The sequence below is a fragment of the Harmonia axyridis genome, chromosome 3, assembly GCF_914767665.1.
Source record: "Harmonia axyridis chromosome 3, icHarAxyr1.1, whole genome shotgun sequence".
Taxonomy (NCBI): domain Eukaryota; kingdom Metazoa; phylum Arthropoda; class Insecta; order Coleoptera; family Coccinellidae; genus Harmonia; species Harmonia axyridis.
Genome location: NC_059503.1, coordinates 30,202,467 through 30,219,793, shown reverse-complemented (window position 1 = coordinate 30,219,793; position 17,327 = coordinate 30,202,467). Strand labels below are relative to the sequence as shown.

At 32.0% G+C, this 17,327-nt stretch overlaps 4 protein-coding genes across 5 annotated transcripts; 1 reads left to right on the top strand and 3 right to left on the bottom strand.

Annotated features, from left to right (window-relative positions):
* Positions 1–122: 122 nt before the first annotated feature.
* LOC123674659 lies at positions 123–2,501 on the bottom strand. The gene is made up of 3 exons (XM_045609611.1): positions 2,293–2,501; positions 1,999–2,219; positions 123–395 (listed from the first exon to the last, which is right to left on the bottom strand). The coding sequence occupies exons 1-3, from the start codon at positions 2,499–2,501 to the stop codon at positions 199–201; spliced, it is 627 nt and encodes a 208-aa protein (XP_045465567.1). The 3' UTR covers positions 123–198.
* A 279-nt stretch (positions 2,502–2,780) lies between these two features.
* On the bottom strand, positions 2,781–10,773 carry LOC123675500 (hippocampus abundant transcript 1 protein). 2 transcript variants are annotated; one of them, XM_045610860.1, is made up of 8 exons: positions 10,548–10,773; positions 7,312–7,500; positions 6,892–7,169; positions 6,501–6,838; positions 6,232–6,441; positions 6,029–6,177; positions 5,797–5,902; positions 2,781–4,589 (listed from the first exon to the last, which is right to left on the bottom strand). In XM_045610860.1, exons 1-8 carry the CDS (start codon positions 10,626–10,628, stop codon positions 4,483–4,485), a joined length of 1,458 nt encoding a protein of 485 aa, XP_045466816.1. In that variant the 5' UTR covers positions 10,629–10,773; the 3' UTR covers positions 2,781–4,482. The 2 variants fall into 2 exon arrangements, with proteins under 2 accessions (XP_045466816.1, XP_045466817.1); XM_045610861.1 differs by having other exon boundaries at positions 5,806–5,902.
* Positions 10,774–11,074: 301 nt separating this feature from the next.
* LOC123675494 (polycomb protein EED) lies at positions 11,075–12,632 on the top strand. Its single transcript, XM_045610851.1, has one exon. The coding sequence runs from the start codon at positions 11,188–11,190 to the stop codon at positions 12,487–12,489; it is 1,302 nt and encodes a 433-aa protein (XP_045466807.1). The 5' UTR covers positions 11,075–11,187; the 3' UTR covers positions 12,490–12,632.
* An 80-nt stretch (positions 12,633–12,712) lies between these two features.
* Positions 12,713–17,281, bottom strand: LOC123675495 (transcriptional repressor protein YY1-like). Its single transcript, XM_045610852.1, has 6 exons — positions 16,725–17,281; positions 15,825–16,010; positions 15,501–15,723; positions 14,214–14,333; positions 14,045–14,155; positions 12,713–13,592 (listed from the first exon to the last, which is right to left on the bottom strand). Exons 1-5 carry the CDS (start codon positions 17,179–17,181, stop codon positions 14,050–14,052), a joined length of 1,092 nt encoding a protein of 363 aa, XP_045466808.1. The 5' UTR covers positions 17,182–17,281; the 3' UTR covers positions 12,713–13,592; positions 14,045–14,049.
* Between the last annotated feature and the right edge of the window lie 46 nt (positions 17,282–17,327).

Sequence of the window (17,327 nt, the reverse complement as noted above, 5' to 3'; positions counted from 1 at the left end):
AGAGAATAATTTTGAAAAATATACAATAGAAGAATTCTAGTATTGAAGTCCATTTTCTATATCTCATATGTTCATTGAAAATAATTTTTTGTTATACCTAGAAAGTTTTGGATAATCAAATATGATATTTCACAATCTATTAATCACATCTCTTGGATAAATTCCTACAATTAACTATCACATTAAAAGCAATTCATCTCATCGACTTATTGCACTCTCATATGTTGGTAAAAATTCTTCATTTTGGCTGATCCTCTCATTACTTCCTGGGTTTGCACCATCTTTTTGTGGCTTGGGCATCAGTAAAGCTTCATCATAGCATGGAAGCCCATTATGTTTGGGGTCAGTAAGGGAGCATCCATTGGTATCTACAGGACTTTCAATATCTGAGTATCCTGTCAACAAAATATTTTGGTCGAAATCTTATACGGTGAAACCTTAATACATAGAAATCAATTTTCATTTGGCACATAGGTTTCATCATTCCCTTTGTCTTAGATATCCTTATTGTCAAATTGCTGTTCACTTTTAAAAATATAGGGTGCGTTTTTATTTCAATTAGCTTTACTGATGAATTCCCCCAAGTAACAAATTTTAAATTAACGTCACATCATCAAACCCATTGAAAATTTCATCAGATAGATTTACAATTAAAATATAATTCCTAGCTTTCTGGTCTAGTCCGATTTTAACATTTCGTCTACTTGTGCATTAGTTACTTTAACCTGGATTTATAAAATTGCCGTTGACGTGCCCTATGACATTGTGATTGACTGTTTGTAGTACAGCATATATCTATTGGTCAAGCTTTGAACATCTTAGGTCACAGATTGTACAGGGAGGGTAAAATTGATGGATGGTGATAACCTGAACTACAACTTTTTAACCCCAAGAGATTCAACCTAATCCTAAGCGACATATTGCGATTATTTTTTTTTTGTTGTAGTTCAGGTATCACCAATTTTGGGAAGTGGATGGCAGAAAACTGTTTTACTCCACCAATATCTCTGAAAATTGTCTACAAGTTCCATATGGTCCGAATATTCAATGGTAAAGAGAACTTTGACGGTAGATAAGAATATTGCAATCAGTAGGATTAAAAGGATATCAGCCAAAAAAGTCCTGAAAGTTCTGAAATTTATTCATGGTAAAGAGCGCGTTTTCACAAATGTTAAAATACACGAAATGAACATTTTAAAGCTGATAAGAGAATACTTGTCTTTATATAAGTCCACGGGATTATCCACAAAAAAAGGCTTTGTCTGACCAATAGACAAGGTTGTTGCACTATACAACCAGTTCCAAAAAAAAAAAAAACACTTGGCATAATTCCATCTATCATTGTGAAATATCTGGATTTGTGTGATCCTGAAAGATATGTGGTCACTGTCTGCAACTTTTCTGACGAAAGTTGGAGCCAAGATGACTACTCTGAAAAGTCATGGTTGAAAAAGTATGTCTGTTGCTGAAGGATATATCGAGGCTATAATATCTTTAAAAAATGAAATTTCAAGAAAGCTTACAGGCATACCTCCTAAATCTGATTTTTTTGTAGAAGTTGATAACCAGAAAATGAAACAAAAAATCCAAGTTTGCTGCAGGCCATCTAACATTCTTATCAATTCCTAGCTCCTGTCAAAGTAATCAGTATGAATAACCAAGGACGTGATTCTTACTTCATTCGTTACTACTACTACTAAATAAAAATTATTAATTTCTTCACATTATGGCGAATAACCATGAAGTGATTTCGAATTATGCCCAAGGGGATAATGTCCTCCATAATGACATTGTTAACTGAGCAATAAAATCGAAATAACAAACTGATATGTCGTAATGGATTTTATTGCTCTGAGATATTCAGCAATATTTATCGTTCAGAACTAAAGGAGCGATAAGGCATTACATCTTGACACGTACTTCCTTTAATTAATTCCCAGTACTGTTTAATGAATGCCCCAAACGTTATCCAATTCTTATGAAACAAAATCTACTCACTAATTCTATACTCCTGAATCAGTTGTTCCAAAAATTGATCGACGTTCTCGATCTCGTTCCGAACAGGTTGATGGGGCATTGGGACGATATTCTGAGCGAAACAACGTCTTCTGTTATGTTGGTGTAGCATCTGCTGTTGATGATGATTCCTCCTCTTTTCGGCACCCATGCAGAACTGCGATAGAAAATAGACGAGAACAACGAAGAACACTATGGGACTCCTGTAAAGATCTTTGAGTTAATAGATAGCGATTTCATTTCAAACCAATAACATAAAAAGGTTCCAAAACTCACCAAAATTGCCAAGACTGCACGTTTCTCATTGAATATCCTGCGCAGCATCCTTGTAGACAGCAAACTTCGTAAGTGTAGCACACATATTCGATTGAAGTTTTCGAGTTCAAATTGAGGGTGCAGTACTTTAGATGGGGTTGGAATTTCGTCAGGTTGTAACTGCTAGTCGCGTTGTTGAGAATTCTATCGCGATGTACTGGGGGTGGCATGTTATTAGGTAAATTTTGATCAAAAATGACTTTTCAGGGTAGAATTTTCATTTTGACAAAATGAATTACATGTCGACGTAAAAGTTTCTTGAAAAGAATTCAGTCAAATTTTTGTCAAACTGACATAAATTGTTCTTGTTTAATAAGATAATACAGATTAATTCAGAAGATGACCATTTTCCAAAGAACAAAACTATCAACTTTATTCGGTACACTAAAAGTCAACATAAATATATTTTTTTTATTGGTTTCCATAATACAGTACAAAAACAAAATAAATAGTTTGATTAAAATGGACTTTTTATTTTTAAAATTCTCAAAAATCCCCACTCAATAAATTTATTTCAGTGACAGAATTACTTGTATATAATAAAAAAATTTAGTTTTTATCAACAGTAAATAATATAGAAACAAATTTTATTTGATAAACTTGAAAAATATTTCAGCCAATGGTGTTCCCACTATGAACAAGAATTTTGACAATGTTTCTTCTATAATTATTGAGATAATACTAAAAAAAATTCATTTTTGAACACCCCACACAACTGAAATATATTTCGTTTTGAACAAGAAGAAAGAAATATTTCATCAAAAAATTAAATGCTGTTGTAGTAGAACTGAATTGCTAAATAGAATCTTTGGTAAAAGGATTTAGAAATTTAAATGTATTTCAAATAACATGGAACAGATCCAATAATGACAATCAATTCAACAATAATATTAATCAACAGCTATAGCTTTTCTAAAAAATAAATATGATATTTATTTCCTCTGCTCCTACTTTAATACTATGTACAAGCCATCACATATCATTTCGATATATTTGCTTTTTTAGAAAAGCCTTGGAATGACGCCCCCAGAGAAGTATGCATGCAGCTCAAACAAACTTCTGATATTTCCTAAATTTTGCAACCCTCAAGATAATCATTTCTGTTTTCTCCAGAAGTCAATTAACCCCATAAGAAAATTAATAACATTATAATATTCCTAACCATATGGAAACTTGTTTTTCACAATAAAAATTGATAGTTTTCAGACTTTTGTCCAGACCTAATGTAAAATACTTTTTTAAATGAAATTAAAGCAATTTGTGCACAAACTGTCAACTTAATTTCAGATATAATAATTAGAGCTAAAAAATACTACAACCCATTTTCTATTTTAAAATATGACTAAGAAATTTTGTCAGGTCTTTATTCTGAAATCCAACAATTTTCAGAGGTTCTCACTATCAATATAAATGCTTGATGAGACCCTCATAATGCCTTCGAGTGTTATAAATTCAGAATATGGATTTAGAAACAATTGCATTTTTGTTAACATGATTGACAGATATGCCTATCATCAAGGCAAAGAAAAATCTGAGAAAAATTTCTCAGGTAACTAGGTGCTTAAACTGAACTTGTGTGAAACTTTCTTCGAAACATATAAACAATATCTACAATAATCTAAAATACTATTTAGGTCGAAATTTCTAACGTACATCCTATTCATTCTTATCTCTAAATTATGAAATCAGCATCAAGTAAAACTACTTTCTTCTGCCATAGAAAGTTGTTGCAACAATTGGTTGTCCTTGAGTATATACAAGACCACTGTAACAGACATACCAAGGTGAGGCTTTGTACTTAGATTTATCACTTATGGCTTCACGGAAAAAACACTGAAGCAATTTTGTTTTGATAATACCAATTACATGGATTCTCGAAGAGTCACCTTGAATCTTTTTTGACTGACCCAACTGGTCAAAAGAGAGCCATGAGCACTAGACTATGTCAGTTACGTTAGCCTTGCATTTAAAAAAAAATACTGTTTCAAATAGAGACTGGTAGAGGTAGAGAGAGAAGGAAAATGAATTTTATACTTATATCACATTAACATTTATCTTGGGACACTTCTCTGGACTGAGCGTCCACTTGGCGATGGAGAAGGAAATGATACAGGGACATTATCACTAACAGTTCCTCTTTTTGTCGACCATCTAGAGTATGGCAGCATTTTCCATGCTCCTGTTGGGTATCAAGGGACTGAGGGTGCCTGCCACCTTTTGTCCTTTTTCTAATTCATAGTGAGTATCTAGGGGTATGCCTATAAATCAAATGAAAAAAAAAATTAGAAATTCTATTGCAACCATTGAAAGGAAAACATGCACATTTCAAAATTTCCAATGAATATGTATTACTGTTTCCAGTTAGTTAAAAATATATCATTTATTCAGCAATACCACGATTCCTATTAGAGAAAGAAGACGTCCGAGTGATTATTTTATACATACAACTTCAATTTCAACCAAGTCCGATTCATTGTTATGTAAACATAAGGCATTCTTCGATATTTAGTTTCAATTTTCTAATAGATTTGGTAACACGATCAACATGAAATTTTGCATCCAGCTTGAAATTGTTATTATATATCTACATGCAAAATTTTAAAGAGGTTAGATTTGTAATCACAAGAATTTTTTTATATTCTTTGTGAATTCTCTAAGGTTCTAAGGACGTGACCAATATGATATTTCGCAAGATGCTTAAAATTATTTTTTATATTTACATGTAAAATCTCAACACAATCAAATCTTTTGAGGTATTGGGTATTGCTCCGGTTCTGGTCCGTGATCAACATGAAATTTGACAAGAACCACCATCGAATTTTAAATTTTGATATCCGAAAAACAAAATTTTGAAAGGTAATATTTACGGAACCCCCAGTAGGATTTTGCCCATTAACACACTTCGTGGCAATTCAAGAGTACCCTAAAAATTTCAAGTTTCTAAGATCTTCAATTCAACTCATCATGTTCACCAACAGATAGATTAGTTATCGTGGTTATGACTGGATATTCTCGAATTTGAGCACAAATTGGCCACAGTGAGTCAAACCTAATGCAGGAAAAAATCGTCCAGTGGGTAAAAGAAAAATTCTCGTCTCTAAAAATGCTTTCCAAAGTATGAGAATATTATGACAACCAATTTTCAATTTTGATTGGATGCTAATACTTGAAAAAAATCCACAATCTGGTAATGATGCTAGAAAAGGTTTCATGATGACATTTATTACCAATAAATAGTGAATATCTCACGAATAGATATTGAACTCACCAATTATTCAGTCAAGAAATTTATATTTATTGGTTTTTACTCACCACAACTTACCACAAATTTTAGGCAAATAAATTTCCTAAACATATTCTCACACAAAATATTAAGAAAAATATTTGTCATGCAAAGTTGACACCTTATTCCTCAATCAAAAAACTAAAAGAAAAATAAAATAAAAAGTTAATGTCAATACTTACGATACTTACCAGAATCTGTCCTCTTGGATGTTGGTATAAAAGAAGCGGTAAGCAGAGCGCAAATGACTAGAAATGCACCAAATACAAAAGGAGGACCAGGAACCAGCTGAAAAAAAGTTTTAATCTAAATATGTAACATGAAGCAACTTCAAATATCAAACAATTGTAATAAACTTTTCTATAGAGAAAAGATGAATTTATATTTGAAAGAATGGATGAAAGTTACATCTACCTGGGAATATGTTTCGAAAAGCACTGGAGCCTTATTTTTAACTTCATGATTATCTCCTTCGTTGAGATCCACATGGAATATATAGAAAATTAAACCATACATTGCTGGACCGAGACCATTACAGAGACCTCTCATTCCAGTAACCATTCCTGCAATAAAAATACGGACATAAATCCAGAGAATTTAATATAGGAAAAAATTACCTTGAACAACACCTTGCTTATCTGGCGTGCTATGAATAGAAACAAAGGCTGATATGGCAGGATATGTGATAGAACTCATAGAGGCAAGGATACCGGCTGCCCACATCATCCAAGTTGTGGTTCCAAAACCGTACCACAGCAGCTGAAGCATCTCAAAGAGGAGTCCCAACATTATTGTATGCTTACAACCTAGGTTTTTCATTAAAGCACCTACAAAAAACCAAATGCATTCAAACTTCCATAATAAAGTTTATCAGTTTGAGTCTCACCTAAACACAATTGAGCCAACACGGCCAGTAGCCCCACCAAACCAACGAAAACGGCGACCATGGGGGCGCTCCAACCTATCACTAGTTTCAAGTAAACAAAAATGCAACTGTACTGGCCTGCTTCAGGTAGGTAAGAAAGGAAGACAGTGATGCAGAGTAGCAATATCGTGGGATCCTTTCCTACATTTCTGAGTGAAGAGAATGGATCTGCCTGTTCCCAGCTTATGGGTGATAGACGCATCTTCTCAGGCAGGCTCTCAGGTACAGCGACTAAGATAAAAAAGACGTCTAGTATCGCGACGGCGGTGGCAAGGGCTACTACCAAAGACACTGACCACCTGAAAAAATATAACTGCCTGTTGGAAGGAGAAAAGCAATCATATTATCTTACCTCTCCATCAAGTATGCTCCTAGAGCAGGAGATATTACCATGCTGGCTGCAAATGTGGCACTGACCAATCCATAGGCAAGCGATCTGTCTCTTTCGTCTGTGACATCTGCCACATAAGCAAAGACAACACTGAATGTTACTGCAAACACCCCAGAGATACTGATCATGGCAAAGAACCAGAAATTGTTGATTGTCATTAATGGTATAGGCAGGCAAGTGAAGAACACGGTCACAAGGAGGAACAACTTGCGGCCACATACGTCACTGAGGGCCCCAACCTAGCAATTAGAAGGAAGAATGACGATAATGTTAATTAACACCAAAGCAAGAAGCAATGAAAGAAAGCATCCAAAGGTTATATGATGAATAAACAACATCAAAAGTATGAAAATTAATATTAATAAAGATGGTCAGACTTACCAATGGAGCACTCAAAAACGAAAGTATGCCTTTAATACCCATTATCAGACCATTCATTAAGAATGTATGGTCTGGAAATGTAGTGTTTAAAACCTGAATTAGTGGCATAGTGAGTAGCCCCCATGCGAAAAATTCCAGAAAGATGACAACAAGAGCATGGTATAGGCTTGGCATCCCTATGCCTGAGTTCTGTAAAAATATAATATGAAATGAAATAGTGTTTGGAACAATCATTAAATCTTATCAACAAAATTATATTTTTATTTTTATCATACATTATAATTCTTGTCTTGTGGACGAGCATGCAAAATCTCAATATATAAACACATCAAATTTTAGAGGTTGCTTAAATTCCTCGAAGCAACTGTCAAATAAGCTTGTAAACAACAATTAAAAAGAACGATTATCTTGGTATGAGATTTATTTCCAGTATGATGCAAGTATAATAAAAAATACACATGGTATGATACACAAGTGCCTATAAAGCACTTGCAACGTTTAGGAGATTCTCTCATTGCATATTGAGCCCGAAAAATTGATTTGTATACATTCTACGTACTATTATTTTTATTTTTAAATACATTTTATTTGGTCGTCATCAAGCTAATACTATCTTCTTAATCTATAGATAGTAAATATAAATAATCCTCAGTATTTCAATCATACTATTAATCAAAACAAAACTGATTCTTCTTTCACGAGCTTTTAGAATCTGAACGCCTCACAAAGACCTAGAAGTTGAAATAAAAATATCAAATAAGCACAAAACATCATTAACCCAATGTAATTTCTTTACCAAATTCTAAATAAAGTTTTCAAATATTCATATCTGAGAAACTAATTTGATTTCAGGTAATCTGCAGTCTTGTCTCCCTTATCACCTGATAAAGATATAGTCCCAGTACCTAACCACTCAGCAGACTGACCAAGTTTCAGGTGCTACAAATCTCATTCTCTCATTTTGGTGTTTTATTTGATGATCAATAAAATCACTGAACTTAAAAGTTCATTGAAGCAATCGTAAACAATCATTAAATAATTATGAAAAATCATCAAATTTCAATTCTTCAATTAGCACCACTTAATTGTTATTCTATTATTTTTCTCTTTTGTACTAGCGTAAATGTGAATGTAATGGCTTATACCCAATTACAGGAAAAATCAGATTAAAAATAAATTATCATCACATTATATTACCAACAGTGCAATATGGAAAAATAACTAAATGGAAAAGAATAATGAGAAAACGCTGAGAAATATTGCCATAATTTAAATAAACCTACCCATTTATAAAAACTTACATATATCCCTATCACCTTATCTATGGAATTTACATATACATACATAAATGAAATAATTTTTAAAGAGCGTTCAGATTATAAATTATAATTTCCCTGTATAGACATCACTGTATGTGGGTAATCTAGTATTTCAGTGGTCGTTTTCTATCAGCTTTCTTATGATTGACTTGTTTTCTTTTCTGAATGTAAATTTTGATTATGAAAATAAATTTGATTATTATTATTATTATTTCACACCTAACTACTTTTATGTTATAAGAACTATACATATTATTTTGGAGACTGAAGGCTCAGATTGGAAGTGTCTAACTTTAAATAAAATAAAGATTTATTTTTGTTTTCTAAGCATGGAGTGTAAAATTGGCAATTTTTCTAAAGTTAGGGCATTCTATTCCATTAATCAGTAATTTATCAACATTGTTGAGAGCATTATATTTTCAAAATTAGACCACTGAATCTTTGGAATAGTCTTTTGTAATTGTACTCTATTGGTGGATACACAGAGTCCTTTTTTCAAACCACTCTGAACTGCTTTAAAATAATGTTAATGACTTTGGTAAATAGGTTGCCAAACTATGCTTTACATCTTATTAATAAATTAACAGTGATATAAAAGTTCTAGACTCTGAGAAGTATACATTACTTCCATTTAGAATCCAAAATACTGAGGAAATTTCGTTAGAGTAATCCCAATTTTACTTTTTTTTTTTAATTATCATGGCATGAACACTAGATCAAACTAAATTCTACTGACCATACTACCAATTAATTTCAGTTGTATGGAGTTGTATACAACATTCGATTTGGTCAGAGGGTTGAAGGGGTTATGTCAACCTGACCAGATAAGACAGTGTAGGGAGTTTGAAGATCAGTAAAAAATTTTATATTCAATATCATCAAAATGAAACTTATTTTCAGTTTCATAAATTAATATAGATTATATAGTTTCTGAGAAATTATATTTTTAGTGTGATTCCTTGATTTTTATCCTTTAAAATTTATAGATCATATTCTCAAGTTTGGATGTATATTATCATTTTTTTTAACATCTTACATTAATATAGCTTTTTACCATGATCAGTTCTAGACAAAATTAGGACAGATCTTTCAATTTAAATCTAGTATTATACACATTTCAAAATGTAAATAGAGGAAATGAATGGTGTTAGTTTTTCATTTCAGTGATTCTAAAAGGTATTATTGAATAATATCAAACAATTCACGAAATAATTAATGAATGAACATTTCTAAAGTTGAATTTCCTACCTAAATCAAACTGAAAATATATCAAGCTTTTTCATGAATAATAAAAAATTTAACTATTACCTTGAATACTTCAATAAGAATAACCCAATTGTTTATTGAAATTTTCAGATAAAGAGTCGAAATAATTATTGCAATTTTATATGTAAGCGGTAAAGACGCGCTGCTATTGTTATCCAGCTGTACGAACAAATAAAATGAGTAATAAAGTTGATTAAAGAAAATAATAGATTTGATAGCTGAAATTCGAAGATTTAAATGACGTTACCCAAAAATACTCCTTTAAGAAATATAGAATTTTTATTGAAAAATACGATTAGAAATTATAAACATTTCAAAATATAAAATTTAATATTGTTTATACCAACTTCTATGGAGATTTTAATAAGTACTGGCATGCACTCCAATATAAAGAAAACCTAAACTCTGAAACGTGGAATTCAATGTTAGCAGTTTTTCAATTCAAAATTTGGTTCCTTTACATATAATAATCACGTTACTTTTCGAACCTATGTGAAATTTTCCTGTTCTCAATCCACTCAAGAGATAAGATAAATCCCCATAACTAGGTCTGCAATCTATACGACATATATATTATGAATTCAAAATGAAATAATTCGAATATTCCAAGGAGAAATTAATAATTTTAATGTGGAAATATCCTTAACTCACTGTCACTACGGCATCTTTGGCTATTGATTTTCTGGATCTTATGATAATCCCTGCTACCCTCTTTGAAGGTTTCGCTTTCATATTTATTATAATATCTAGGAATGCTGCAAAAATGTAGCTGATTGCATTGTTATAATGAAATTATTTAGTTTTATCCAATTTTTTTGTAACTGACAATCATCACTATAACCTTCTGAACAACAAAATTCGCCATTTGTCTAAATACAGTCTATCTTGCACATCGAATGAATAGAATTCTATGATACATATACATTGGATCTACTTTATATTTTTTGAAATATATGAGAGATATTACCCATTGTTCTCTTTAGCTAAGGTGAAAATTAAAAGAAGATATTTCTTAAAGAAGTGCGTCATTGATTTTGTTTTTTTATTTATTTAATCCATTCGGAAAGATATTGTTCTGTGAATTGATCCCTCTGAAAAATAAGTAGTTGCCAAAAACAACTGAATCTTAGGTCAAAGACTAGTAGAGTAAGTAGCCTGTACTTAGTTTCTTAGTTATCGTTTTCTATGTTTGAAAGTTTTCGCGGTTAATTTTTGTTTTGGTTCAAACAAATGGTAAAATAAAAAGATTTGTTGATAAAGAATTCAAAATTCAATTTCATAACTATATAAAATGAAAGAAAAAGTCAAAGCAATGAACGGAAATGATACCTCATCAATTTCCCACAACGTTACTGAAGAATCTGGAGATGAGGCGGATGAAACTTCTAGCGTTGGAAGTAATTCTACCACCGACACTACATCTAGAAGTGCTACACCAACAAATAAACCATCAAAGAGAGGGAAGAAACGAAAGAAGAAATTGAATATCATCAAACCTCCAAAACCATTGTACACATTCCATTGCAGTATTAAAGAGGATCATGGTCAACCCTTATTTGGAGCTCAATTTAACCATTACCTCAAAGAAGGACAGCCTAAAATTTTTGCTGCTGTAGGTAGTAATCGTGTCACAATTTATGAATGTCCAGACGAACCAAATGGAATTAAATTGTTGCAATGTTATGCAGATCCTGATCTGGATGAGAATTATTATACATGTGCATGGACCTATGATGATGAACAAGGAAAACCTCTACTAGCAGTAGCAGGGTCTCGAGGAGTTATTCGTATTCTCAATCCAGCCACTATGTGTTGTATAAGACATTATATAGGACATGGACATGCAATCAATGAGTTGAAGTTTCATCCTCGTGACCCAAATTTATTGCTATCAGTTTCTAAAGACCATGCATTGCGGTTGTGGAATATAAAAACGGATGTTTGTATTGCTATTTTTGGCGGTGTTGAAGGACACAGAGATGAAGTTTTGAGTGCAGATTTTGATGTATTTGGTCATAGAATTATGTCTTGTGGAATGGATCATTCCCTCAAGTTGTGGAGATTAGATAAAGAATCTATGAAAGAAGCTATCAAACAGTCATATCATTGGAATGCCAATAGGAATAGTAGGCCATTTGATTCCCTTAAAGAGCATTTTCCAGATTTTTCTACTAGAGATATACATAGAAACTATGTTGATTGTGTAAAATGGTTTGGCGATTTTGTTCTCAGTAAATCTTGTGAAAACTGTATTATCTGCTGGAAACCTGGGCGTTTAGATGATAACAGATTGCGTAAAGGTGAAACTACATCTACTATCATCCACAGGTTTGAATACAAAGAATGTGAAATTTGGTTTATACGTTTTGCCATGGATTTTTGGCAGAAGATATTGGCTTTGGGAAATCAAACTGGAAAAATATTTGTTTGGGATTTGGATGTTTCTGATCCTTGTCAAGCGAGATGCCATACTCTTCAGCATCCCAGATGTACAACAGCAGTTAGACAAACAACTTTAAGTCGTGATGCAGGCATTTTATTATGCGTTTGTGATGATGGAACAATCTGGAGATGGGATAAGGCTCTTCAATGAAGAAATAGACTTAAAATTATTTCAGATTTTATACTCATTAGTTATGTTAGAGAAAACTTTTATTCATCTGAAATTTTCTGCGCTATTGTAAAATGTTGAATATTGTATATAGTTTTTGTAAAAAATAAAGTGAATAAGAGAGGCGATGAAGTTATTTCTATAGAAAGGAACGCTGTAATTTTAAGTATTTAAAAATAATATTTTTTGGGAGAGAAACATCATCAAAAAATTACCCTATTTATTTTGTTTTCTATTTACAAGACATGTAACCTAATTAACATATACAATAACTTAAATTGAATTAAAATAGATAACTTTAAATATTAAAGTTACATATGAAGATAACCAAATGATAAAATTGCTTTATTAGTAAAATTTCGAGAGAAAGTTTATTTTGTACTTGAGCACAAATGTCATATCGAAAATACAGAGATGAAGATTTTTGGTTTTGCTATCATCTACTTTGAGATTCCTTGTTCTTGAATAATTTGCTTCATGTGGTATTTAACAGAATTAATTATTTTCTTCTATTTACAAATGAGAAAACAATTAATGGAACATCTTTCAAGTGGTATCAACTTCGAAAAAATTAAATATAATAATTTTACTTTTATGAAAATAGTGTTCCTTTATTTCTTCTGAATTGAAGTAGATACTACTGAAATCAAAATTCAAAGTTAATTTAAAAATATACAAACATCTGCATCTCCCCAAAATGATTATATGCACAATGTAATTCAATATGTACACACTAATTTTCTTTTTAGTGGGAAAAAGTAGTAGTTATTCCTTTAAATTTCTTTGAAAACAGGTTCTATAAATAGCGTACAAAAATAAATTAAAAAAATTAGACAGGGAAAACTGTATAAATTGAAGTCCCATTTTAAAATGAAAATATTATCTTTATTATTTACATTTGTACAGTTTTCCTAATCACTACTAAAGTTTTTCTGGAACCTTCAAGAAAGGACCATTATAAAAACAATAATTATCAATCTCATCTCCTTGATTAACGAACATCATGGTTTTCTCAAAGTAGAAGTGTCTTTATTCCTTGAAGTGTTACCCATTCTCATCTCCTTATTTACATTTCAATTTTTCCTCTGAAACAAGAAACATAATTATTTTTAAAAATTGAAAAGAGTAATTCAATATCTTGAGCTGTCTACTCAAGTACTGGCGGCCTCACGCTCAGAATTATTGATTTGTGAAAGACAGTTTTTTCGGTATAACTAACACTGCGTCAGGTCGAGTATGCTGGATTGAAAGTTTGCTTAACACACACAAGTGGAAGAAAAGTAGCCAACCTAATCGACAATCCCGATTCTTGACTAGATTTTTTTGGTTTTTGATATTCCTTACTTCCGAAAGACACAAGATCTGAAGATAAACACACATTTATGATTTTCAATCTTAATATCAGGTTCGGTGTTCGATTTAAAGGTGTCGTGTGTAGCACATTACAAATTTTCATTATTGAATAAAATATATTGATTACAAGTTGCCGGTACATGAGTAGGTAATTTTATTCCTATGAAACTATAAAGGGAGTTACCTAATTTAATCAGCATAAACAATATATTCAGGTTCTGCTACTTCTACTTGTACAAATTGAGGTTGAAGCATCTGTAAATTATTTGGTGCCCGGGATATATTGTTTCTTGACCTTGAAAAGAAATTTATTATTATTAATTGTTCAATAGAGTATGAAAAAAATTACTCACTTAGCTTTGGCATGAGTTAAAATATGACTCTTCAAGTTTGTAGATTGAGCAAACTTCTTGTTGCATCCATCAAATGGACATACATATGGTCTGTCTCCTGTATGTATTCTAACATGAGTTCTGCAAAAAAAAAAAAAAAAATATATATATATGTATATCTCAGACAAACCTAAGAGATAGTGAAGGTAAATAGAAAGAAAACTAACAAAAAAAAACATAAACTTTCATAATTTACTAACTATAGGAAAACTTTGTTGAGATGCTCCCGTTAAAGACTTTTCTTGAATAATATGCTCTTTTTCATCAGCTCCTTGAATTTTTCTAGGCTAATACATTAAAATAGTACTCGATAAATCTCTCTGATTTGTTGGATAAGACGCTGTTTTTCGCCTCAGAGAGACAGTTCTCATTCTTAGATAGGAGGAAATCTGTTTAAAAACTTAATTGAGTGCCATCTTCGGTAAGCAGAAAAGAAAAGTTATTTTTTTTTATCAACAACTGCCCTGCACATTCAAACTGCAGCCCTAAGATCAGGGTGTTATCAAAGTAGTCAAACAAACTACAGGAATAAATTAGTCCAGCGATACTTGAGAGAGACGTGGAAGGAGAAATTTCAGCCAAAATTAATATTTTAGACTATATGTATATATTTCATTACGGGTGCTTGGGATGAAATTGACTTGCTCTTTATAGGGAATTGTTTTTAGAAAACTGCATTTGGATTTTCAGACGAGATAGATATCACTAACATCACAGCAACAGAAATTGTGGAAATATTCCCGATAACACTCTTGTAACTAGCAATACACACACTATTGATGATATGATCATCGACGCCACTAATTCTGTGGTGTGTGAGAAACTTATTCCATCATCAATGTAGTGTTTCTTTGACAATCCAAGCTTAAATGTAAGTACAGATGATATGCCGATACAGAAATTGTTTGATGAAGAGGTATCAATATCAACTTCACTTATCTCACAATACTGCAGTATCTGTTAAGTTCATACAAGGTTAAAACCTGGCTGCACCAGTGCCTATTAATTCGAATTTTTGTAGAGCTAAATGAAATAATCAGCCCGAATTAATTCGAACTGGTGCAGCCAGTCGAGTACCCTATAAGATTGTAGTTGATAGGTGACACTGAAAAGGATTCTTACTTTGTAGTAGGAATCAGTATATTTGTATTCTTCTACATCTCCATGTTTGACTAAACATGTATTAGTGAATTAGAAACTATGATTTGAAGAGTATTATGGGAATAAATGAAATATGAAGAAGCCTACCTCAAATTGAAGTCTAAACTAAACCTCTTTCCACAGCCTTCGAATGTGCATTGGAAAGGTTTCTCTCCAGTGTGCACTAATTGATGTCTCTTCAATTTGGATGATTCTACAAATGCCTTGCCACACTCTGCACACACATGAACCCTTGGTCCATGAGTGTGAAGATGTTTTCTCATAGCAGAATTATCTCTGAACATTTTGTTGCAACCTTTATGTGGACAAGCTAAAATTTAAAAAGGTTTTTGAATTGTCCACTGAATATAATAATATCCTCTTTTGTTAGAATAGATAGACTTAAAAGATTCATTCCTTGGGAAAACTCACCTATTGTTCTATCTGAGCAGTCCTGATTTGGTCTTCGAACTCTAGGACTTTTCAAACCAGGCCTAGCAAATTCTGCCAATTGTTTTGGATCTGACAAATCTAAACCAGGCATTCCATCAGTTGGAATTTTCTTTCCTGTCATATATTCTTTCAATTCAAGATCAGCTTCAGGATTCGAGCCTTCATCTAATTGAAAAAAAATTATTAGTATGTTTACAGAATCGTCCAAAGTGGGAGAACAATTTAAATATACAAAAATATCTCACTAAAATCATACAACAATAACTAAGAAGTTTGAGCTGAGTTTAATAAATTTCTTGAATACCAATTAATTTAGGGATTTGAAATTCCCTTTCTGAATTAAGTTGAGATAAAAATTAGATATATAAGTTTGTTTTTGTGAAAGATAGATTAATTATTATTTGATCAAAAGTGAGTTATTCTAAGTTATAATTCAATTCAATATTCAAATGATATAAATAAGTATTATTGCAAATCGCTAACGCAGATTTCAATTAACTTGGTTTTTTTCGATAATTTCAGACAGGTAAATTATTTGAGCAGAACCCATTTGGTTCAATGAGTTATCAGAACAGATGATATTCTATGACTTCATGTAACTCTATGACAGCATTATGTGAATAGTTACTGACATTTCTATTTCTTGTATATAAGTCACAATCACAAAATAAATGAGTTCAGAAAGAATTAAAATAATTTTACAAGAAAAATATAATATCCCAGTATTTGAAACGAACTCATCATATCATAGGATTAACCAGGATAAGAATGTGATGTTTGTAAACATACGTTACTGTTTACATGTAACATCTCGAGGTAAAATCCCGAGTAAACCGGTTTAGAAGAGAAATTTATAATTTCGAAAATATCTGAACCTACCGTCGCTGGTACCTGAAGCCCACATGGTTACTGAAAATTCACCTTCCATAGTTTTGATTTGTACCTGTTTTTGTTCCCATTTTCTAGGTTTACTTTCTACGTGCATATCGCTTAACAACATTTCGTTATCCCGTCTTCCTATTATTCCCCGATTTTTATTCAACGATCTTTTCTTTTTAGATGGTCCGGGGGATGATTCCACGTATAAATCGGATGAATCAGGTACAGGAACATCGTACAAATTCAACGGATCACCGGAATCGTCTATAATTTCTTCTTGTGTTTCTAAAATTATATCCCTGTCTTCTAGCGATTGCATTCCCATTATCGTATCACCGCATTCGACAATAGTCTCGACTGCATCGCTCATATCCACTGGAATAGATTCGATTTCCACACATTCCTGTATGTCCGGCTGTATTTCCACTTCACACATTAAATTTTGGTGATCCGCCATGATTATATGGCTCCCTATTTTGTTTATAAAAGATGGTCGCACAATATGGCCACTAACACACAACAATGGCGGACAAAACTAGTTTCTTCCACAGACGCCGTCAAAATTGTTTCAAGTTCAAGGAAATATGGTATTGAATAGGTACT

Bases quoted from the DNA above. Each gene is read 5' to 3' on its own strand.
- LOC123674659 (XM_045609611.1), bottom strand. From the start codon at position 2,501: ATGCCACCCCCAGTACATCGCGATAGAATTCTCAACAACGCGACTAGC. The intron at 2,220-2,292 runs GTGAGTTTTGGA...AGATCTTTACAG, and splicing joins GTGCAGTCTTGGCAATTTTG to GAGTCCCATAGTGTTCTTCG. The intron at 396-1,998 runs GTGAGTAGATTT...TTTTGTTGACAG, and splicing joins GATTCAGGAGTATAGAATTA to GATACTCAGATATTGAAAGT.
- LOC123675495 (XM_045610852.1), bottom strand. From the start codon at position 17,181: ATGGCGGATCACCAAAATTTAATGTGTGAAGTGGAAATACAGCCGGAC. The intron at 16,011-16,724 runs GTAGGTTCAGAT...TTTTTCAATTAG, and splicing joins GGCTTCAGGTACCAGCGACG to ATGAAGGCTCGAATCCTGAA. The intron at 14,156-14,213 runs GTGAGTAATTTT...TTTCTTTTCAAG, and splicing joins TTAACTCATGCCAAAGCTAA to GTCAAGAAACAATATATCCC.
- LOC123675500 (XM_045610860.1), bottom strand. From the start codon at position 10,628: ATGAAAGCGAAACCTTCAAAGAGGGTAGCAGGGATTATCATAAGATCC. The intron at 7,501-10,547 runs GTGAGTTAAGGA...ATATTTTTACAG, and splicing joins CCAAAGATGCCGTAGTGACA to AACTCAGGCATAGGGATGCC. The intron at 6,178-6,231 runs GTAATTTTTTCC...TTTTTATTGCAG, and splicing joins TAAGCAAGGTGTTGTTCAAG to GAATGGTTACTGGAATGAGA.
- LOC123675494 (XM_045610851.1), top strand. From the start codon at position 11,188: ATGAAAGAAAAAGTCAAAGCAATGAACGGAAATGATACCTCATCAATT.